We start from the raw sequence: 22,650 nt of genomic DNA, 5'->3' as shown, positions 1-22,650 counted from the left end.
GGCATGGCATGGTGAAGACGCCCTTCGGGGCAGGGCCCCCTGGTGAAGTTTTCCTCCCTCCTCGGGGCACCTCCGTCTCCGGGTCTTCGGAGGCAGCCCTCTTCTTCCCGCGAGGGGAGGAAACTTAGATTCCCCTCCCCAACTATCCTTCTTTGGGGAGGTAGCAATTCCCCCAGTTTGGATGTGCAATGTGTGAAGTTCTGCTTCTTTGTTCTCCCCTTCGCCTTTCCCCGAGGGCACTTTACTTAGCACACGATCAAGCATCTTGGCTACGGCGGGACTAGGCGAGCCTTCGGGAAGTGGCGCCGGACACCTGATTCTCTCCACCTTGCTGAGCCATTCTTGGCCGCGGAGGATTTTCAGAATAATGTTATGATAAATATAAATGAAGTGTTCAGCTTCTGGGTTACTTACTTGGGTATCTGGGCGATTGCAGCTCAGGCCCGCATCCTCGATGGTGTCCGGACACTTTACTTGTGGTCCGAAGAATAACTTACACATCCCTTTGAGCGTCAGGCCAAAGAAGTTCCGAATAGTCCGCGGACCTTCCGGATCGAACTCCCACATCCGGAGAGGCCGGCGTTTGCACGGCAACATCTGTCGGACTAGCATTACCTGAATTATGCTGACAAGGCTAATGTTCCTCTCAAGAAGCTCCCGGATACGGCTCCGCAGTGTTGGTACATCATTAGCAGGCCCTCAATCCCGTCCTACATTGGTCCATGACGCCAGTTGAGGAGGAGGGCCTGAACGGAAGTCGGGGGCAGCCACCCACTTTGTGCCTCTGGGAGCCGTGATGTAAAACCACCTCCGCTGCCATAGATCGGACACCTCTCGGAAGGAGCCTTTGGCCATGGAGTGTCGGCGTTCCTGCTTATTACAGCACCTCCGCACTCCGCGTGTCGCCCCTCAATCACCTTCGGCTTCACATTAAAGGTCTTGAGCCATAAGCCGAAGTGCGGAGTGACGTGGAGAAAAGCTTCGCACGCAACAATGAACGACGAGATGTGAAGGATGGCGTCCGGAGCTAGACCATGAAAATCTAGCCCATAGTAGAACATGAGCCCTCTCACAAAGGGATCAAGGGAGAAGCCTAAGCCGCGGAGGAAGTGAGAAACAAATACAACGCTCTCGTTGGGCTCAGGAGTAGGGCTGACCTGCCCTGGAGCGGGAAGCCTGTGCTTGATGTCGGCAGTCAGATATCCGACCTCCCTAAGCTTCACAATGTCCTCTTCTGTGACCGAGGAGGCCATCCACCGGCCTTGAAGGTTGGATCCGGACATGATTGAGGATCCGAAGTGCTTGAGCTCGGGCTTCGGGTGTTAGAACTCGAGATGCGAAAAGGCGCAAGAGTGGTGGAAAAGAGGGATAGGCCTTGGCTCCTTTATAAAAGGGGCGAATATCAAGCGTCCTCAGCGCAACTGCTTGGGACTTGCCTAAAAACACGGAGTCATACTAACGTGCGTCGTGGGGTTGCACGCGCCCGTATTGATGGAAGATCCCGCGATAAGGGGAACACGATCTCTGCTTTGGCAAGATGCGCCAATAAAACCGCCTCACAACGCGTATCGAGGCAGGTCAGGAAAAACCGGTTCATATGAGGTCAGGCCACGATGCAGGAGCACGCCATACAAAAATTATTAGCACATCAGTTTTGTGAGGGGTAGCCCCTCTATGATGGTATGTGGGAGTTATCTCGCAGAGCCGAACACAATCCTTAAACCTACTTTGGAGTATTCGGAGATGGAACCCGCCTTGCAATGCCGAAGACAAACTGTGCGCCGGACTCATCATCATTGAAGCCTGGTTCAGGGGCTACTAAGCAAGTCCTGGATTAGGGGTGTCCGGACAGCCGAAATATATACTTTGGCCGGACTGTTGGACCGTGAAGATACAAGACTCAAGACTTCATCCCGTGTCCGGATGGGACTCTCCTTTGTGTGGAAGACAAGCTTGGCGATCCGGATATTAGATTTCCTTTTTTGTAACCGACTCTGTGTAAACCCTAGCCCCCTCTAGTGTCTATATAAACCGGAGGGTTTGGTCCGTATAGGGACAATCGCAACAATCATAATCATTATAGGCTAGCTTCTAGGGTTTAGCCTCTACGATCTCGTGGTAGATCAACTCTTGTAATACTCATATCATCAAGATCAATCAAGTAGGAAGTAGGGTTTTACCTCCATCAAGAGGGCCCGAACCTGGGTAAAACATTGTGTCCCTTGCCTCTTGTTACCATTAGCCTTAGACACACAGATCGGGACCCCCTACCCGAGATCCGCCGGTTTTGACACCGACAACGCTCAATCCATATGCTTACCTGAAATTCCACAATTTTTTATCACACTGTATGCTATGCATGATGACGACACTTGTTGGGTGAATCCCCACTCGAATATTTGGTTCTGCACTAACACTAACCACATTTGTTTTTCCAAGTGTTTTTTGTCCTTATTCTTTTTGAAGGAATCCCAAGATGGTGCAACATTGGAGAGTGTCCATTTCGAGCTTCAAGATGATGAATGTTTGGTGATCATCCACTTCTATACGGGCGACAACATCTCTTTCCCATGGTGATTCTATTTTCGATCCAAGGACGAATATTTCCTAAAGAGGAGGGGATGATGCAGAGCATCCTACGGACATCACCATGTCAAGAGTTCGTTCGGCAAGTGGCACGTGTGACATCTGCTTTCCATACATAAAGGTGAATCATCTCCTTTATACGTGCTCACTTGACCCCTTCGAGAATGGTATATTACTTGATACTCCTCTCGTGTGCATACATAGGTATTGCCGGAGCTTCAAGGACGATGAGGAGGAGTGCAAGCGCCAAGGAACGACTACACCATCCGCGAGGGAAGCATGGAAGCGACGATGGAAGAAGACGGTGCTACTGAAGCTATAGCGAGCGGACATCCGGGCCAAGGGTGGGCATTCAGCGCTGGCGCAGACGAGAAGGGCGGCATCAACTGGCGGCCGAAAAACATCAGGGGTCGGACATCCGGTGTCACACCATCGCCCGGACACCCCCCTGGAAATCCGGCAGAGAGGAACCCCGAACGCAATAGAAGATTGGCCAGATCCAGGCCAGACATCAGGCGCCTGCCTGCACGCAGAGTCGGGCCAGAGGTCCATGTATCTCTCTCTCCCACCTCCCCACTTCGTGGTTGGACTATAAATACCTCTCCCCTTCCTCATTTCTAGGGTTAGCTAAGAATAGACAAATGAGCTTAGCCCATGTACCTCCCCTTGTGAGATTCCTCATAGGAGAAGATCCATGAGCGGATTCAAGACCTCTTCGGAGAATATCCCCCAAGTGAATATCAAGACCCGTTCATGGAAAGTATCTATCTCGATCATCAAGACCTCATCTCCTCTTGGATTTGGGATGAAGTCTATCTTTTACCGATTTCCCTTGTTTGTTCATGTACCTTGTGATCTTATGTGTTTGTTAGTCTAGTGAATGTGTGATTGGACTTGCTCCTGAGTGTTCCTCTTGTGATTTCTCCCCGCTCTTCCCCATGTTCTTCGTGTTCTTCGAGGTTCCCCCCTCCAATTGGGGGAAGATCGTCAATTAGGGTTCCACACATTAGGTACTTTGGATACATTGAAGGAAATTCATGGTTTTGCCACTTTAATTAGTTATTTTGAGGCTTGTTCAACCATCATTTCAAATGCATTTGAATTTATTTATGGTGCACTTTGGTCATTTGCATACAATTCTACTTAAGTACCTTAAAATAGTTTTTTGCCAATTTTAGGATCAAACTATAAAACAGTTCTAGTTCAATTTTGTAACACTTTTCGTAAATGTCTAGAATATATAATAAATCGAATATAGCAAATAATCTCAAAGACACAAAATCTTTTGACAACAGACCTCCAATATGGTCTAATTTGTGTGAAAAACAGCAGAAGTCAAAATTTCAATCTTATTTGTAGTACTTGATTCCTAAAACCCCCCATTTTTAGAACTTCAAAAATGGAAAATCAATGTTTTCCCATAAAAAGTTGGAAACTCCTTTTGATATTCTTGTTTGGCATGCCAACCCACATGTGTGTGCCAAATATGGTTACCTTGTCATTAACTATGCCATGGATATGGTCATGAGTACTATGCCATGGATATGGCCATGAGTTTAGTCATTTGGCTTGAAAGGCATGAATCTTCATACATGATAGTCCATTTTGTGAACACCTTTTTAAGAAATCATGTTCCTAGTTTATCATTTTACTAGCAACCCGTACATAGTAAGGCATTGAGTTTTTCAACTTTTTTATGTGAAAGGATTGCAATCTTTTCACCTTTTTTTAAATGAGGTCAAAATTTTAGGCGTGGCTATTCATAGTAAGGTATTGAGTTTTTCAACTTTTTTGGATACTATACAATCCTACTTGAGCATCTTAAACTGATTTTTTTGCCGATTTTTAGTACCAAACTATAACGCATTCGTAGTTCACTTTTTAATTACTTCCAGTAAATGTCTAAAATTTCATATAATCATTGGAATATAGCAAAGAAGCTCAAAGACTCAAAATCTTTTGGCGGTATGCCTCTAATACGGTCTACTTTATGTGAAAATAGCAAAAATCAAAATTTCAATCCTATTTGTGATGCTTGGCTCAAAAAAAAAAATCATCGTGTTCCTAGTTTATCGTTTTTCCTTGCAAGGAGTACACAGAAAATGACTACATGCAAAGGATTGCAATTTTTGGTTTTTTCCTCTCCAGTTTCTTTGATTTTTTAAATGAGGTCAAAATTACATGCATGGCTATTCATAGCAAGGGGTTAACTCTTTGAACTTTTTTTGTGGATATCGTATACAATTCTACTTGGGTACCTTAAAACTATTTTTGTCAATTTTTAGGACCAAAAGTTAACACACCTATACTCAAGTAAATATCTGAAAATTAATATAATCAATATAATATACAATGAAGATCAAGAACTCAAAATCTTAGCCACGGGTTCACAAACTGATCCACCAAACCCGTCGGAGGACATCGGGCACGAGAGGCGCAAGAAGATCTGCCACCCGACTGCCCGCTGGACCTCCGACACGTCTTTAGCGTCGAAGCCACAACTGTCAATCACCGAACGTCCAGGGCTTCCACCCTGCTAGCGCCACCAGACAAATCCACGCAAGGGCGTCTAGTGACATTTTAACAAAATGCTAATACAATGTAACACAATGTTCACACATTTTGAAAAATGTTCACTCGTTTCAAAAAAATGTTCACTCGTTTCAAAAATATGTTCATGACATTTTAAGAAAATTTAATACTATAATGTAAAAAAAATGTTCGCAGAATTTCAAACAAGCATTATGCACCATTCAAAGAAATGTTCAACGTGTATTTGAAAAATATTTAACATATATTCAAAAAAATGTATTTGAAAATATATATAATGTTTTTAAAAATGTTCAACATGTATCAAAGATTTGTTCCAGGTGTATATGAAAAATGTAAAATGTATATTGAAAAAATTAGACATGTATAAAATATTTAAGTAAAACAAGTCCGTAAAACCAATAAAAACACAGAAAACGCAATATAAAAAATTCGATAAAAACCCACGCTGAAGCTTCTAAAACCGGTATACCAAGTCCAGCCGGCGGGTTACCGGTGAGGCCGAACGAAACCGTCTCGCCAGCCCGGCCCACAAAGCCAGGCCATTTCCCGCGATAACAGGCAACGAAGCGCGGGAAAGGCAATTGACACCGAGCATTAACCGCCCGTGTGCCCCCTTCCGGTCCTCCATCCTTGCGGCGGCGGCGGCGGCGGCGGCGGGGGAAGAGGAAGCGAGTTCCTATGGCCCCGAGAGGCGGTCACGCGGCGGCGAGCTCCGGCTCCGAGGACGAGGAGGAGGAGGCGGAGGCGGGCTTCTCCAGGAGCTATTTCCTCGCCAAGGAGAAGGAGCCCTCCTCGGCCAAGAAGCGGGCCCGCGCCGCCGCCGCCGGCAAGCTCTCCGACCTCAACCTCGTCGACGAGCAGGTATACCAACTCTCCTCGGAACCCTCCGACCACCCCTTCGCTTCTCGCGCCCCTATTCATTTTGCTGCGATTTGCTGATTTGGGATCTGCGCAGGTGTTGCGAGCATCCCTCGCCGAGATCCCCCCGAAGCACGAGAAGGAGGTGGAGGCCCTCACGAGAAGCTACAAGGACCAGTACCGCAACTGGCTTTTCGAGCTGAGGTCTGCTCTTGCTCCGATGCCAATAAGCGCGACGGCACCATTAATCATTTCATTTCTGCTTGGACTACTGACAATGTCGATCGAAATGAATGGTCGCGCTGTGCTGTTGTAGGTGCGGTTTTGGCCTGTTGATGTATGGCTTCGGGTCTAAGAAGCTGTTGCTGGAGGATTTTGCCTCCACGACCTTGACTGATTTCACTGTCATCGTGGTCAATGGTTACCTTCCGTCCATCAACTTGAAGCAGGTATAGCATTCTGCCTAATATTGGCCTCTTGACTGTATAATTGCTTGTTTCTGTACTCTCTTTTAAATGCTTAGAGAACTGTTGCACATGTGTTACTGTAGCTATCTTGAACTTTCTGTCTTTATGGACAAACAAATAAACACTGGAGAGATCAGTTTAGTGTACAAGATTAATTTAAAGCCTGGTTTCTATCAACCAACGCTCCGAGCGATCAATTGGCTTTAACCTCTGTTAGCTAACAGGTTTGGGAATTAAAAGTAGATGAAACAACCACATGAAACAGGGGGTGAACTTTTGCATATTAAAATCTACCACTTTAATTGCTATGAAAAAATTGGTCTTATAGTTGTATTGTATGGAACACCTTTTTTTTTTTTGATAAAAGAGAGTTTCCTCTCCGATTTCCATTAATAGAAATCACGTCTTACAAACTAGAAACAGAAAGAAAAAGAGAAGAAACGAGGCCATCTCCCCCTGGTTCTTTGTCAACTCTGCTTCCGAAGGGAGTGAAAGGAGCCATCCCTCGCTCCATCCATAATCCTCCGAAACAGGTAGACTTTTACCGAGGGGGAGATCTAAGTAATGGAACACCTAGAGGAAGTTTCCATGTGATCTTGGTTTGCACACCCAGATTGTCAAATTTGATGCCTTAAGTAAAGGAAATGCAGATGCATTTGATTGCTAGATTTGTAACATCAACGCAATTTGAAGTATCAGTCCTGCCTCTCTTAATCTCTTCTTTTTCAGGTATTGGCAACAATAGCTGAAATGTTTTGGGAACAGAAAAAACTTAAGCGAAAACGTCACTCAGGAACAAGGTCCCAACAATCACAAAATTTTGCAACCCAAACAATGGATGATATTATCTCGTTTTTAAACAACCAGACATCAGAAGATGGGGTTGATGGCGTGTGCCTTCTTATTCACAATATTGATGGACCTGCACTGCGTGATGCTGAATCACAGCAGTGTCTAGCACAAGTTTCTTGCTGTCCACAAATCCACATTGTTGCATCAGTTGATCATGTCAATGCACCTTTATGTAAGTTCCCGGCACCCTTAGCTTCCTGCTTTTCTAATGCGTTCATTGAAGGTATCCTAAACTGGCAATCACTGACTTACTGTAGTATGGGACAAGAAGATGGTGCACACACAGTTCAAGTGGAGTTGGTACCATGTCCCAACATTTGCACCTTACAAAGTTGAATGCGTGTTCTACCCATTGATACTTGCTAGCGGCGGTCATGCACAGACCACAAAAACTGCCCTTGTTGTTCTTCAGAGTCTGACACCAAATGCACAAAGTGTCTTTAGAGTTCTTGCTGAATATCAGTTAGCAAATGAAAAAGAGGAAGGTAAGTAATGTGCTGTTTTTTCTTGAGAAGCACAGGGGAGCCTGTTTTATTGAACTTATTTTCCCTGTAAGACTTTCCATATTTTGTACACTAAATCACATCTGCAATGATTGTCAGGTATGCCTGTCAGCAGCTTGTATACCAAATGCCGTGAGCGTTTCCTGGTGAGCAGTCAAGTGACATTGAACTCCCACCTGACAGAGTTTAAAGATCATGATCTTATAAAGATCAAAAAGCACTCTGATGGCCAAGATTGCCTCCACATCCCCCTTGTTCCTGATGCGCTGGGGAAATTGCTGCAAGAATTGGCCTGATATCCTGACTGTTTACCTTTTTGGTTGATTATTTGATTCAGCAAAACTCTTCCAAAGGAGAGGATTTATCTGCTACATGTAGTGTTACCATGAAAATAACTCAGTTGAGTATTCCATTCTGTTGTACATCGATTATCCAGCACTTATTTATGAGATGGCCGAACGTTGCATGTTACTCGTGTTATTATCTTTCTTTGTCTCAGCATTTTTGTTGTGAGTTTCAATATGGCATTGCGAAATTTCAATAGGGAACTGTATTCCGAAGACCATGTTTGTTATCTTGATCAAAGCATGGATTGTTCCAAAGTATTCGTCTGACACAATTTTTTTCATATTTTTGGGTGCATTTGTTCTCAACTTTTGAAGTTGTCTTTCTTTCAATACTCCAAAAGCAACTACTCATGCAATTGCATCATGCATAGAATCAAACAGTATCAGAAAAATAATACTGTTTCTTCCTTTATCTGAATATGGACTCAGTATTACATTATTTCATCTCAACTTGATACAACAAGACAGTGTGGCATAGTGCAGTATATACATGTCAATGATTTGGTACATAAAACATGACGGTCTACATGAAATGAGAAATGTAATGGAAGTAATAACAGAGTAGAACACTAAAATTTGATCAGTTTCTCGTTCTTGAGCCATAAAAGCATCTCAGCCAGACCTTCTGTCAAGTTTCTTGGATTGTAGCCTAGTTCCCTTTTTGCTTTCTCACATGAATACGCCCATTGATGTCTAATAACACGCACTGTCTGCAATCCACAGTATGGAGACACTATTAAACACAAAAGGATGGACTGTATGCAAACAACAAGTTAAATGCTTAGAATATAATTTTTAAATAAGTACTGGGACATACAGGGTAACTGATAAGAGGGAGCTTTCCAGTGATGCGGGAAATGAAAACTGAAATCCAGCCATATATTTCAATCAACCAGAGCGGTACGTGGAAGTACGGGGCCTTTGTGTTTGTGATATTAGCAGCCATACTGAAAATATGCATGAATGACAAATTTTCGCCGGTGAGCAGATATCTTTCTCCCACTCTGCCCTTCTCCATAGCTGCTATGTGCCCACTAACAACATCGTCGACGTGGCAAAATGATTCTCTATCATACCCATCTCCAATGTAGCCAGGTAGACGGCCATTAAACCTTTCAATTAGCTGCAAAAAGTCACAGAGGTTCAGTTTCTGGTTTTGTCAAGGCGCTGTGTTTTATGCATCACGCACAAATGTGTTATAAATAACTATACATGATTTATTCATGGGCAAGAAGGTTCTCATACAATGCGGGAAACAAGGTTTCCAGTTGTAAGTTTTCCAGGACCATAGATGACTCCTGGATAGACAATGGTTATTGGCACCCCCTCTGCTGCTGCCTGCAATGCGATTCTATCTGCAAGAACCTTTGATTTCTCATACTCCGTGCAAAATGTTTTCCCTTTGTGCATCTGCAATTTAGAACAACTTAGTTGTATCACAGTTTGCGCAGTTTGTGCAAAAAGCTCTGCCTAAATATAGACAACCCAAATCGTTCAATACCCCAATTTTAATAGCAGAGTAGCAGTCTGCTAGTCAGCTGGGTGTTACTGTACAAGCAGAATTGTCATTGGAAATAGCACCAGTGACCAGAACAGTTAGGTTTCCAGATTTGACCATGGTAGAATATCTATCTACCCTTGCAATTTGACGGAATCAAGTATATAGACCAAGTAAATATCTGTATGCTCTTGTGCAAACCAACGTGCTAGGCTGCTAGCCTAGAACAGAACTAACAACCAAGCTGTTGCTCAAAAATCATCCATAAGGACATACTCCCTCCGGGTCAGTATATTAGTCGGGCACAGGTTTTTAGGTTTTTGATTTGATTAATAAAATATGTATAATATGCCACAAAAAATTATACGGTTAGAAACTACATTTGAAGACCTAAAAATCCGTGCCCGATAAACCAAACCAGAGGGAGTACCATCATTTATTTCACAGAAATTAGCAAGATGAAAAACGACAAAGCTAATACAGTTCTATAATACTACAATTTCACCTGTGTCTCATCTGCGACATAACCATCTGTTGGGCCAAGTGCGAAGAACGAGGACGTGTATATGATCTTCTTTACTGTCGGCATTCTCTTGGCCGCCTCTAACACATTCTCAAGCCCTCTCACATTGACCTGATAATGGCAGCACGAAACACACATGTTTAGTAATACAATTTCACTTGCCGTGTTGCTAATCCCGTCCAGCTTGGTGCATTCATAGTTATAAATAGTTGGTCATAGTTCTTATTTAAGCGGCAGCATAAATATTATTAGTTGACAAAAGATTTATGACGGTCATGCTACAACAGAATCAAACAACCAAGCACGAAATGCATCACGATTCACGGTCGACCTGGGAGCAGTGGCCACTACCAATCCACGAACCTGATCACCCAATTTTGAACAGCAACTTGTGCCCATGGAAGGAAAAACTGAAAGCAGAACAGCTTGATTCAGCAAGTACTCTACTATAGAGTGTGCACGTACGGCGGTGAAGACGGAGGGGTCGGGGAGCCATGGCTCGACGGAGGCGGCGGCGTGGAAGACGGCGTCCCGCCCGTCGAAGGCCGCGGCGAGGGAGTCCGCGTCGCCGACGTCGCCGTAGGCGAGCTCGACGGCGTCCGGCAGGGCGGACGCGTCGCCGGTGCGCCGCACGAAGGCCCGCACGTCGTGCCCCGCCCCCGCCAGCGCCGCGCACAGGCGCCCGCCCAGGTACCCCGTCGCGCCCGTCACCACCACCCTCATGTCGGCCGGTCGGTCGCCGCCGACACGCCGCTGCTGCCTCGGAAGCCGATCCAACCACTGCCAGGTCAACTCGTGCGAACCACCCACCACGCCCCGCCCACGAGTCCACGACGACTCTCTCACTGAGCGAGCTCGTGGGCCGGTCCAGAGAAATGTCTTCGTCCGTCGCCAGCCCGGCCCGGCCCGGCCCGCACGTTCTTCTGGAAGCCTCCAACGGTCGATTTCCACCGCGCTACGCCCCCGAGGAGGCGCATTGAAAAACCCCAACCCCCTCCCTCCACTCCCCGAAATCCCCGGCTTAAACCCACGCCTTCCCTTCCTCCCCCCGCCTCCGACTGCGTCCAAGAAACCCAATCCCATTCCCACCTGCTGCGGCTGCTCCGGGATCGAGGCGCGCGGCGGCGATGGCGATCGAGAAGAAGGGGATGTCGGCGTACGAGGCGGAGCGGGAGAGGACGGTGGAGGAGAACAAGCGCAAGATGGAGGCGCTCAACCTGCGCCACCTCTCCGCCGCCGTCGCCACCTACGCCCCCAAGACCCCCTCCCCCATGGTGCCTCCTCGCCGCCTTCTCTCCCTGCTTCTGCCGCCGCCCCGTTCGCCCAATCGGTCGCTCGCTGCCATTAATCGTGCATTTTCCGTTCTTGTTTGCGTCTGAGCAGAAGCACAAGAGGCGCAGGATCATCGAGGCGGCGACCCCCGTCCCGTCGCCGCCCAGGAGGTCCCGCCGGCTCGCCCACCTCCCCGAGGTCAAGTACGCCGACGCCTGCGCGGAGGTATCCATCCATCCACCCATCCACCCATCTTTTCTTGCTCCCTTGCCTGATCTGTACCAAGCTTTTGGGGGAAATGCTTATAATGAATAAATGGACATGTTTCTTGTGATTTTTGCGTACATACGTGTCCTGTTCCGTCTCTTGCGTGGCTAATTTGCCTTTTGCTGTGAGATGGCAACTGATTTTTTCTATCTTTTGATGCGAGACAGCAACTGATTTTGCCTCCTGCTCGCCGTTTTTTTACTGTGCTGCTCATACCGTAACTGCAAGTAGTAAATCCTGTTGAACTGAAAGATGATGCTTACTTCACATTTTTATCTGTTGATCTGTCCCAGATTATGTCAATTTATTACCAACTAGTAAGAGTTAAAAGCAACTATTTTGATTTTTCCTCACTGTTTTTACTGTCTAGTGCTGCTCATACTATATCTACAACCTGTTGCTGAACTGAAGATGCTATTTGCTTCACGTTTTCTCTGTTGAACTGTCCCAGATTATGTAAATTTAGAATGAACTAGTAAGAGTTAAATCAAGTGTATGGGCAGCATGAACATAGGTGCTCTAGACCTGCTCTGCTTCTGTTCGGAGGCATCTTGTAATCTTTTCTGTAAAATCTCCTTTCCTAAAAGAAAAGGCTTCAGGCGTTGAGCCATTGTATTGTGATCTTTAAATACGTATTCTATTTTGTCCCTTGCATAGCTAATTTGCCTTTTGCTGTGAGATGGCAACTGATTTATCCATCTTTTGCTGTGAGATAGCAATTAATTTGCTTTTTACTCGCTGTTTTACTGCCGAGTGCTGCTCATACTGTAATTGCAAGTGCAGCCTGTTTCAGAACTGGAGACGATTTTACTTCACATTTTCATCTGTTGAACTGTCCCAGATATAAGAGCGTTTTTGACACTGCACTAGTGTAATAAACACTCTTATATTATGAGACGGAGGGAGTGGTAAGAATAAAAACAAGTGTATGGTATTCTAAATTTTCCTGCCAACTGCTTCTGTGCAGAGGCAGCTTGTAGTCTTTTCTGTAAAATCTCGTATCCTAAGAGAAAGAGCTTCAGGCATTGAGCCATTGTAGTATTGTCCCTACTGTAATCAGCTGAATTCCATATTTGCTTCTCTGACAATTAAGGTTTGTTTTCAATTGACAGGTGGGAGAAGATAGTGAGAGAGCGGGAAGGTTTGTGAATATGTGCTATTATTATCATAGGAGCTCAACCTCTTCCATCGTGTGAAATAACTAAATGGTATCTATCCATTTCTTCTGCAGGTGGTCTCCTAGAAGACGAAGTGGCAGCATCTACTTAGCAGGAGGTGGAGGTGGACCAATTTCCATGAAAGCTAGGATGGAGGCAGCAAGCAAAGCAGAGGAGTTAGAATCACAACTTGACCCTGAATTTCCATCCTTCATGAAGCGGATGCTACATTCACATGTGGTGCGAGGGTTCTGGTTGGTGAGTATTGCAATACTATTACTTGCCTTCCTAGTAAGTTCATAGCTCATCGATCTGTAAGCTCCTGCGTCCTAACTTTGTTTGTATGACATGATCAAAAGGGTCTCCCAAGCCATTTCTGTGACACGTACCTGCCAAAGAATGACTGCACTATCACTTTGGTGGATGAGAAAGATGAAGAGTTCGAGTCCAAATACCTTGCCTACAAGAAGGGGCTAAGTGGTGGCTGGGCTGGTTTTGCTCTGGATCATGTGATTCGGGATGGAGACTCGACGGTCTTTCAGCTGATCAAGCCTACAACCTTCAAGGTTTGAAAACCTACTGGACACTAATATCTGAATGATATGCAGCTGCGAACTCAAGATGGTTTATTCTCGAATAATGTGAATGACTGAACTTCTTTTCAGGTGCATATCATCCGAGCTGCTGTTGGTGATGATGACAACGAGGAAATGGAGTGAGCACACCGTGCAGCTTCACTGCTAAGAACTAACCTATCAGTGGTAGATGGACTAGTTAGGAGTTGGGTATGGTTTAAGCTTTATCTATCTGGATCGCTGGTGCGGTTATGCATTTTGTTGGTATGTCCACCAGTGGCTTACAAGATGGCAAGTAGGATTTGGGGCGTGGTGTAGGCTTTTGTGTATCAGGATTACCCGCGCAGCTATGTACTAATATGTTCCCATGTCCACCAATACTGATAATGAGATCAGATGGCAAGTAATCAGCTAATTGTGTGTCTGTCTGCTATCCGTCCGGAAATACTTGTCATCAAAATGGACAAAAAGAGATGTATCTACATATTGCTCTTCCTAAATGAAGTCTCTAATGTACTCCCTCCGTCCCAAAATACTTGTCGGAGGAATGGATGTATCTAGACGCAATTTAGTTTTAGATACATCCATTTTCATCCATTTCTCCGACAAGTATTTCCGGACGGAGGGAGTAACATAATACACATTTTGCCTTAGATAGACCAGGAAATGATTCTTTGGCCTAAAAATTGTACTCCCTCCATTCGGAATTACTTGTCTCCGAAATGGATGTATCTAGAACTAAAATACATCTAGATACATCCATTTCCGAGACAAGTAATTCCGAACGGAGGGAGTATGTACCTAAAGTCCTAAACTAGGAGAAGGACACAGTGGCTCAAAAGGATGCCAAATATCACATCAATCTTCAGCTCACATAAATACACATGGTACATCAGTATATCATCATCCTACACTTTCTCAAGCCTTTCACTCTTCTCCCTTCTTCAAATTGTATCTCTTGTATACATAAGTGTACCATTAGATTAACAAATTAGCATCACGATATTTCCTCCTTGCCAGCCTCATTGAAGTTTGTTCCCCTCAGTCCTATCAGAAGTTATTTATGCAAACCTCATGAGGCAAAAGTACACAACGTAAGCGGAGCGATTCGTTACTCGTCAATCGGCATACCTCATGACAAGTCCAGGCTTGGTTTTCAGGCTTGGTGGTATCAGTCCGGAGAGATTGTTGTCGTTCAGGAACCTGCCATTGGGCAGAGCAAATGTATCAGGGGAAGAAAGCCGGTGAAAGAACCTTGAGAAGGGCCCGAGCTTGGGTGAACAGTAACCCCCAAAAACAATTTAAAAATAATTCAAAAAATTCTGATTTTTTGGGTGGAAACATTGACAAAAGTTCTCAAGCTTGCAAAATTTCATCACAAAATAACATTCATGGAAGTCGCAGAAAAAAAAATTGATGCTCCAAAAATGTTATTTCCAAAAACATTTTGGAGTACTGATTTTGTTTTTTTTTGCCTCGACTTGTACGGATGTCATTTTTGGATGAAATTTTGCAAGCATTGAGAATTTTTGTCATTGTTTCCACCCAAAAAATTCAGAATTTTTTGAAATGTTTTTCATTTTTTTTGATTTTACTGTTCATCCCGAGCTCAAATGAGCTCGGGAGCAGAACATGATTTTCGCCTCGAGAAGGAGAAACTGAGCGCTTACAGTTCCTTCAGATTGGTGAGATTTGCCAGCGACGGGTTGATCGCTCCACTGAACTGGTTGCCATCAAGATGCCTTTTTTTGAATTTTGTAGTGTTAGCATGAAGTAAAATAATCCTAGGATGAATAATTCAATATATGCATTGAGCTTACAATGCAGTTAAGGTCTGCATACTGCTGAAGTCAGGTATGGGTCCTGAGAGTTTGTTGCCACTGAGAGAACTGCAGGGAGTGAAAAATCGGAGGCAAGATTAGAAGGAGTGCTTTTTTTATTTTGTCTATTTGACGCACAAGATTTGATTATTGTACAGCTTACATGGTATTCATCCCTGTCAAATTTCCAATGCTGTCTGGAAGACATCCTGAAAGACCACGGTTTTTTAGATCCCTGTAGTACAGAACAGAGGTCATATTATTGCAGAAATGGTCAGCACAGTTTACTGAATCTAAGTTTCATAATACTGTATCACAAATTCCAGCTGGCAAATTTAATCGAAAATATTTCAGTTTGAGCACTGTTAGCAACTGGATAAAGAGCACAAGAGTTCATATAGTGTGGATGCTTACAGTGACAAGACGCGCACGGGTGAGTCGTCGGAGCAACCGACCCCGGTCCACGAGTTCTGCGGCGGCAGGCAGGGGTCGCCGGCCCAGTCCGGCGGCGGGTTCTTCAAGCTCCTAGCGAGATCTTCCATTGCATCCACTGCACAATGTAGAAGAAGCCTGAACCTTTTTATCACCCAATCACTAATTCCACAAACGTAGGGTGAAATGCACTGATTACTACTCCAGACTACAGATGATGACAATTTACAGCCTGAAGGTACCTACATACCATCTCTGGTGGCGGTTCTGCCGCCGACGGGCACGATCTGGTAGATCTCGGCGGCGTTGATGAGCGGGCCGACGGGGCAGGTCCCGTTGGGCGTGAGCAGGATCTCCGTCTTCCCGGCCAGCTGAATCGTGTTGGAGTAGACCATGACGCCGGCGGCCGTGGCGTTGAGCCCCAGGAAGAAGTCCTTGCCGTTCATGGAGACGTCGAAGACGCGCCAGCTGTAGGGGCTGGCCGTGCGCGGGTCCTGGAAGTAGAGCGCCACGTAGTAGCTGGCGAAGGGCAGCTCCAGGGGCGGCCACTGCACGGTCAGCTTCTTCCCCCGGCTGGTGGTGATCGCGCCCTTGAGCGCCTTGGCCGGCGGCAGGTTCCAGAAGTCCGCCGGCGCGATCGGTGAGTGGCTCTCCGTCGTGGGGTTGCCGTCCGTGAACGGCGCCCAGTACCGGTTGTACTGGTCATCTGGATAGCTAGAATTGGTAATGCCAAGCAGCACGTCACGTTAGGGTCTCCATGGATGGATGCCATGCATGCATGCGCTGGCCGGTGCCGATCGGTCGGCGCCGACGGACGTGCAGCGTGCGTGCGTACCTGATGATCTCGCCCTTGGCGCCCATGGCGCTGCGCGTGACGGTGCTGAGGACGTACTTGTCGAAGTCGGTGGTGTTGTACATGGAGTCCTCGAGGTCGACGAGCTCCAGGGCGGAGATGAAGGGGCTGGACTTGGTGTCGGGGCGGCGCGCCAGGCAGACGCTCATGGACTTGCCCTGCGCCTGCGCCACCATCTCGAAGTAGGTGGACATGCCGCGGCGGGCGCTGTCGGCGGTGTTCACGGCGCTCCATAGGGTGCCGTCGACGATCTGGTCGAACACGGGGGGCTCGGTGCCGCCGTCGAAGCCGCCGTAGAAGTAGGTGGTGCGGACGAGGTAGCGCGAGCCCTTGACGGCCGGGACGGTGTAGCAGTACTTGCGCGCGGTGGCGTCCGGGAAGTGGCGCAGCGTGGCGAGGACGGGCAGGATGGCGGGCTTGTCGACGGCGGAGGCGTTGCCGACGGCGATGAAGCCCGCGTCCGGGACCCACTTGATGCTCCCCACCTGCACCTCCTTGTCCGCCCCGCAGTTTATGTAGAACCCTGTCACACGGCGGACGCATCGATCAACCAATGCAATGCCGATAATTCATCCAAAGCTGTTGGATCGTTGGTACCTCTGGGTTGCGGGACGGCGGGGCCGGCGTCGGCGTCGGCGGCACGGGAGGAGGGAACGGTGGCGGCGATGAGGAAGAAGAGGGGGAGGAGGAAGGCAATGGGGGGTGGCATCGTAATGTCATAATAGGATTGGATGGATGGAGCACCCGCGAAGGGGAGGCTCCCAAGGAGAAGAGGCCAGGAAAGGGGGCTCCGGAAGGGAGGAGGGAAATGTTTATGGGTACGTCTGGACGCGCGCGCCGTCGCCGGAGGACAGACAGCCAGCCAGCCAGCCGCACCACGAACGGAGGTCGACCGCAGGGACGAGGACGTACGGCTAGTCATGGTTCATGCATGCAGGGTCACCGCTTAAATATAGTAACGGTACTGTATAAGGTTGAAGGGGTCAACGCAGCGTTCTTGGGGCCTCGTGTCTACGCCGGCGGGTTCATGGTACGTGAATGACATGTATGATTTGATCCTCCGACATTCTAGTCATGTAGGGGTATCAGATCTGAAATTCGATGGCGTGTCCGGGATATTGCCCCGGTCTTACTCGTTCAACGGTAATGGTTTCACTTCTGGCGAGCCACCTTGAAAGTCCGTAAAGCTACATATCAATGATGGACCGCGTCGAGCTCGGGTGTAGAGGTATCCGTCATTTTCCCTTTGGTAGCTGCTGTGGTGGTGCCAAAGGCAGGTGACAGGTATTAGTGTCAAGTTCAGAGGTTTCTTCGGTCTTATTTGTAATTTTACTTCTTGGCTAGTGTTCCTTTATGCAAAGCCTAGCGTCCTGCTAGTTTTTCAACTTTGTCAGATCGGTATGTACATGGTTTATACTATAACTCTTATATGATATAAATGAGGCATGTAGAGGCATGTATTACCAGAAAAAAAGGATGAGTTATGTGTGTGAACATGAGCGTCTGTGTATTGTGTTAAAAAGAAGAAGAAGAAAAAGCAACATTGCACGCTGGTGTTTATCAACCCCGTGCATGATCGGCTAGTCCGGGCGTGGTACGTGGCCCCCGACATGGCAACATGTAAATATAGCAGCGGCGTACGGTGGTTGGAGTCAGGGCAATAATCCTAGACGTACAGGTTCTTACAAGCAATTACGGGGCCTTCCCTTAAATCTCTTCGTCCCCCCCCCCCCCCCCCCCCCCCCCCCCCCGATTTCTACCCAGGGTGATGCCGCCTCACTCTCCATCTATCCAATTCTGTTAAGCCAACTCAGCCCGTAATTAATCTCTGCCCGTAATTACCCGTACGTGTAGCATTGCTCGAGTCAGGGCAATGGGCCGCCAGCAGGCGGAGGCGCACGCCACCGCGACCCGCAGGAGGAAGAAGGAGCATGGTCATTGGAATTAGGGCAACTCTAGTGGATTATCAAATCGCCAGCAAGTTCTCCGAAGACCCAAGTTGCCCAAGTCCCGATGTCCGGACCAAGCGGTCTGGACATTTGCTGCCTTCTGATAAATGCAGTGCTAGGCAACCTACTCCCTCACAAGTCTGGTCCTAATTCAATGACAGTCGTCAAAATTTTCTGGACCGGTCCGCCTGTCCAAAATTTCGCAAAACGGAAAAAATAGTGAAGGTTTAGAGGAGTCAGACATCGGACTCCGACAACCATCGCATGGTCCTCCTTGTGTTGTTCGAGCACCGGTGCTTGCATTCTCGGGAGTGCACATACCATTCCTCTTATGGAAGAGATCGTGGGGGTCTAGCCATAATCTAGTTTCCATTATTATCCAAGGAAGGACCCATGGTAAAACTTGAGAGGGGCAAGAATGTACAACCATATTCATGAACCAAAAAGACGGCTACTACACATGTATAAAGTCAGCGAGTTCTCGAGGAGGGGTATACAATCAAGAATGTCTACAAGTTGCCCTGCATGTGTTGCAAATTTCAGCATTGTCAAAATGTAAATAACGCAAAAAATTACTGGTGTTTTGAATTCTAAAATTGAAGTTTATACAGTTAATGTATAATATTTATATCGTCCAAACGCTTGCTTCACTCTGAGTGTGCATAGTCGCTTGCCGCCGTTTTATTATCTGCCTTTTTCTGGATGGAGGTTTTCTGGAATTGTAAATATACGTAGGAAGAAACTCCTGTTGGTGGGAATATTTGTATATAGGCTGTGAGAAACAGTACATACTCTTCCTTGTGCTTTTTCGTAGTACTTTTTCCCCGTTCGGTTGAGCTGTATTCAGAAAATTGGTTCCATTTATTATATCTGATATTGAAAGTAATAAAGCATGAATCTTACATTCTTAAAAAGTTGATCCCAATTCTTTCAACATGCAAAGTGTCTACCTTAACATCCTCATTAAGTCATTCATTTAATTCTTCTCTTCCACTAAGCCATGCAAAATCTGCCACATAAACAAACTTATAAATTACAATTATTTTTTGCATTAGTGTATCACTGGTGCAGAGACCTGCTATACAAACTGTTTTTAACCCCTTTCCGCGATGACATTTAGAACCGTCGCCAAGTGAGTGTGGGCGATAGGGGGGGGGGGGGGTCCTTCCCACATGACCCAGAAACCGTCGGGGATAGGCCCTCCTAGCACACATACTGGGGCAAAATGAGCTCCTGTGCGATCTGGCGGGACATCCAAACCCAATTGTTTTAGTTCGTATGTACATCCCACACGGTGAATCTCAGAAAAACATTTTCGTTCGTATGTATATCACACACAGTTTTTTTGTATGGAAACATTTATGCAAGGTGGCCTAACACAAACAGTTCTTTGCCGGAAGCCGTGTGTGATTGTTAGTTGATCGAACACGCCTACTTTCTAGAAATCGTGCGGGTTGTTTGAGTTCATCGCCCACGGTGCTGTCTAAGTAACCTTCTGCAATAGAAAACCCCAATAAACAGGGTAATTAGCCTATTATTGATAATCCATGTACTAATCAAATTGATATTTCTTATAAAAACACACCAAATATTTCATATCTGTATCACAACAACTAGGACTTCATAATCGAATAAATAAGATAGCTTCGACACTCAGTTCCGCCATTACACAACAGCACCAAGTTTCACATGCAACATAAAAAACCTTTGGAAAGTAGCACCATACACGGTAAATAGACAAATGAATCTCATTTGGGAAACTGCATAAGCAGAAGGCAAATATTGAGCCTTCAGTGATGTTGAATGTCCTTGCAACTTTAGGCCAGTGGCTATGGATAATTGCCCGCCCAACCTTTGTCCTCTTCAGCAAGACTTCAATATTGTACCGTGGGTGTTGAATGAATACCTTCCTCGCCTCTTGACCATGCAGGTGGTTTGAGAGGTAATCATGGGTGAACTGCTCTGAAAAGTACTGAAAATAAAGATATGCATAAATCGCTGCTATAAATTTTGAAATGGCACAAGGGGTAAAAACAAGGTAAAAGAGTTAGTACCATCCTATAGTTGACTGATGTCTTCTTCATTGTGCAAACAAAGATCTTAATGTTATTCGTCGCAAGTTTCTTCATCCTAACAATCTTTCTGAGTTTCTTAACTTGACTGATATTCATGGACATCTCATTTCCCCATATGCAAAATGGGTCGAACAATGGGTCTAAGCCTCTGACAGCAACACGTACATATGCAAGACCAAAGTGTAAGAAACCTAAATATTAGAATGATTCCTGCAACTGCACAATAATGTGCTATTAGCCAAAGGACTATGCTTGAACAAACCTTGATGGTAAACCGCAGTGTCTCCCATTGTTTCCCTGCAACACACATAAGGAAGATCTTGATTAGGTTAACTGAGAGTTGTCATACTATCAGTAGAATATGTATTGAGTACAACCAAATTCGATTTATTTCACATGCGCAACAATACAAAATTGTACCCACAACAAATGAAAATAAAATTGCAGAACTAAACCAAATAGTTAAATGGACAACAAACCAAATGAACCAAAATAGTTAACTGATCACGACATTGCAGAATAGAAACATGTACTAGAAGATAAGATGGTTAACAAAACAAAGAATGCTTGAGAACACTACTACGAAATGTAGCAATTGTTGGACCAAACTATTAACTGAACATTACATTTCAGAGGACCAAAGTATTAACTGAACATTAAATTGCATATTAACATTACAGAGGACAAATCACTAGAAGGCATTGGCGGTGGCCTTGAGAAAACAGCATGAACTGTATTTTAAAGTAGACAACCGCGTGGCGGTGTCGAAGGTGGCCTCGAAGACGAGGTGTTCGTCCAAGATATGGTGGTTGGCACGCATGGCAGCCATAGCGACCTTGTGCGCGTGTGCGGCCACGATTTGCTTCTCGGCTGCCATATGCTACTGAGCTCCACGTTATACTACGTGCGAAATGGCTGTGGGCGGCGCTTAATTGGAGGAGGGGGACAGTGATTTCGGTGGAAGGTGTCGCGCTGTCGGTCGGGGAATGTGGGACGGGAAAGGAGGATGATGGTGTGGGTAGGGTGTGGATTACCTGACCATATCAACGAGACCACACAGCAAGAAGAAGGGTCAGCGGCGAGGAGGCGGCGCTGCAAGAAGAAGGGTCGGCAGCGAGGAGGCGGCGCTGCAAGAAGAAGGGTCGCTGGCGAGGAGGCGACGTTGCAAGAAATAGGGTCACCGGCGAGGAGGCACGCTGCAAGAAGAAGGGTTGACAGCGAGGAGGCGACGCTGCAAGAAGAAGGGTTGCCAGTGAGGAGGCGGCGCTGCAAGAAGAAGGGTCGCCGACGAGGAGGCTGAGCTGCCAGTAAGCAACAGGTGAAGGTTTGAACTTGGAAAGCAAGGAGGAACAATGGAAATGTGGCTTTTGGTGGGAGGGAGGGGGCGGGGAGATAGATATTTCCGCGATGGCAAAAAAATTTCGCTCGGTGCCGCGAGAAACTGGCGCGCAAGTGTTGTTCAAGCGGGGGCGGTGGACTGTAAACGAAGAAGCTTCCTGCGTAAGCCAGAGAAGATGGTGCGCCAAGATATTTTATATCGCATCCCACACGATTCTTTCTAGTAAACTGTTTGTGGTATACCTGATTTTTTCATTATGTTTTGAAAAATAAAATGGTGTTACAGAGGCAAAGGATGGTGTTTGAATTGCTAGAACACTTATGTACAGTGAACATGCAACTAAATGAGTGTCGTGTTTAAATTTGGAATTATTCCGGGTTTGTTTTAGCATTTTTATGGATTAATTGAGTTTCTCGGCATTTAATGTGCATAATTCAAATCTGAACTACAAGCACATGCTCCAGTGCACCAAAATTTGTTGAAAAATTACATGTGCGTCTTTGGGTGAATTTATAGGTCCCATGCAAGAAATGGAAAGAAATTCAAACATCTGGGCATCGTGGCTCGGTCGGGAACATTGAGAAACTTGGTTTTTAAATTCTTGGAAATTCAAAACTTGACTGAAAATCATGAAACTTGGCATGGTGTCATTTCATGGCACCAACATGTTGTCGTAAAAAATTGGCCGCATTTGGAGAAGTGTTTGGTATAAGCTTCTTGCAAA

General features: G+C 46.0%; 4 protein-coding genes across 4 annotated transcripts; 2 read left to right on the top strand and 2 right to left on the bottom strand.

The window, feature by feature from the left end:
- The first annotated feature begins 5,714 nt into the window (after positions 1-5,714).
- Positions 5,715-8,290, top strand: LOC123093423 (origin of replication complex subunit 2). Its single transcript, XM_044515394.1, has 6 exons — positions 5,715-6,000; positions 6,095-6,201; positions 6,314-6,446; positions 7,194-7,488; positions 7,574-7,801; positions 7,919-8,290. Exons 1-6 carry the CDS (start codon positions 5,818-5,820, stop codon positions 8,113-8,115), a joined length of 1,143 nt encoding a protein of 380 aa, XP_044371329.1. The 5' UTR covers positions 5,715-5,817; the 3' UTR covers positions 8,116-8,290.
- A 259-nt stretch (positions 8,291-8,549) lies between these two features.
- On the bottom strand, positions 8,550-11,008 carry LOC123093424 (putative dihydroflavonol 4-reductase). The gene is made up of 5 exons (XM_044515395.1): positions 10,653-11,008; positions 10,170-10,298; positions 9,412-9,576; positions 8,984-9,289; positions 8,550-8,876 (listed from the first exon to the last, which is right to left on the bottom strand). Exons 1-5 carry the CDS (start codon positions 10,908-10,910, stop codon positions 8,736-8,738), a joined length of 999 nt encoding a protein of 332 aa, XP_044371330.1. The 5' UTR covers positions 10,911-11,008; the 3' UTR covers positions 8,550-8,735.
- A 179-nt stretch (positions 11,009-11,187) lies between these two features.
- Positions 11,188-13,868, top strand: LOC123093425 (B3 domain-containing protein Os03g0184500). Its single transcript, XM_044515396.1, has 6 exons — positions 11,188-11,461; positions 11,571-11,684; positions 12,839-12,867; positions 12,958-13,141; positions 13,243-13,449; positions 13,549-13,868. Exons 1-6 carry the CDS (start codon positions 11,315-11,317, stop codon positions 13,600-13,602), a joined length of 735 nt encoding a protein of 244 aa, XP_044371331.1. The 5' UTR covers positions 11,188-11,314; the 3' UTR covers positions 13,603-13,868.
- A 428-nt stretch (positions 13,869-14,296) lies between these two features.
- Positions 14,297-17,409, bottom strand: LOC123093422 (probable leucine-rich repeat receptor-like protein kinase At2g28990). Its single transcript, XM_044515393.1, has 9 exons — positions 17,161-17,409; positions 16,546-17,086; positions 15,961-16,424; positions 15,693-15,828; positions 15,442-15,513; positions 15,279-15,347; positions 15,129-15,200; positions 14,590-14,661; positions 14,297-14,505 (listed from the first exon to the last, which is right to left on the bottom strand). The coding sequence occupies exons 1-9, from the start codon at positions 17,270-17,272 to the stop codon at positions 14,481-14,483; spliced, it is 1,563 nt and encodes a 520-aa protein (XP_044371328.1). The 5' UTR covers positions 17,273-17,409; the 3' UTR covers positions 14,297-14,480.
- Positions 17,410-22,650: the final 5,241 nt, after the last annotated feature.

The sequence above is a fragment of the Triticum aestivum genome, chromosome 4B (genome assembly GCF_018294505.1).
Source record: "Triticum aestivum cultivar Chinese Spring chromosome 4B, IWGSC CS RefSeq v2.1, whole genome shotgun sequence".
In the NCBI taxonomy this organism is placed as follows: domain Eukaryota; kingdom Viridiplantae; phylum Streptophyta; class Magnoliopsida; order Poales; family Poaceae; genus Triticum; species Triticum aestivum.
This window is presented reverse-complemented; position numbering and strand designations above follow the sequence as displayed.

Bases quoted from the DNA above. Each gene is read 5' to 3' on its own strand.
- LOC123093425 (XM_044515396.1), top strand. From the start codon at position 11,315: ATGGCGATCGAGAAGAAGGGGATGTCGGCGTACGAGGCGGAGCGGGAG. The intron at 11,462-11,570 runs GTGCCTCCTCGC...GCGTCTGAGCAG, and splicing joins CCAAGACCCCCTCCCCCATG to AAGCACAAGAGGCGCAGGAT. The intron at 13,142-13,242 runs GTGAGTATTGCA...CATGATCAAAAG, and splicing joins TGGTGCGAGGGTTCTGGTTG to GGTCTCCCAAGCCATTTCTG.
- LOC123093424 (XM_044515395.1), bottom strand. From the start codon at position 10,910: ATGAGGGTGGTGGTGACGGGCGCGACGGGGTACCTGGGCGGGCGCCTG. The intron at 9,290-9,411 runs GTATGAGAACCT...GACTTTTTGCAG, and splicing joins GAAACCTTGTTTCCCGCATT to CTAATTGAAAGGTTTAATGG. The intron at 8,877-8,983 runs GTATGTCCCAGT...TGTGGATTGCAG, and splicing joins TCCCTCTTATCAGTTACCCT to ACAGTGCGTGTTATTAGACA.
- LOC123093422 (XM_044515393.1), bottom strand. From the start codon at position 17,272: ATGCCACCCCCCATTGCCTTCCTCCTCCCCCTCTTCTTCCTCATCGCC. The intron at 15,348-15,441 runs GTAAGCTGTACA...CACTCCCTGCAG, and splicing joins TTGACAGGGATGAATACCAT to TTCTCTCAGTGGCAACAAAC. The intron at 15,201-15,278 runs GTAAGCTCAATG...ATTCAAAAAAAG, and splicing joins ATGCAGACCTTAACTGCATT to GCATCTTGATGGCAACCAGT.
- LOC123093423 (XM_044515394.1), top strand. From the start codon at position 5,818: ATGGCCCCGAGAGGCGGTCACGCGGCGGCGAGCTCCGGCTCCGAGGAC. The intron at 6,001-6,094 runs GTATACCAACTC...GGATCTGCGCAG, and splicing joins TCAACCTCGTCGACGAGCAG to GTGTTGCGAGCATCCCTCGC. The intron at 6,447-7,193 runs GTATAGCATTCT...CTTCTTTTTCAG, and splicing joins CGTCCATCAACTTGAAGCAG to GTATTGGCAACAATAGCTGA.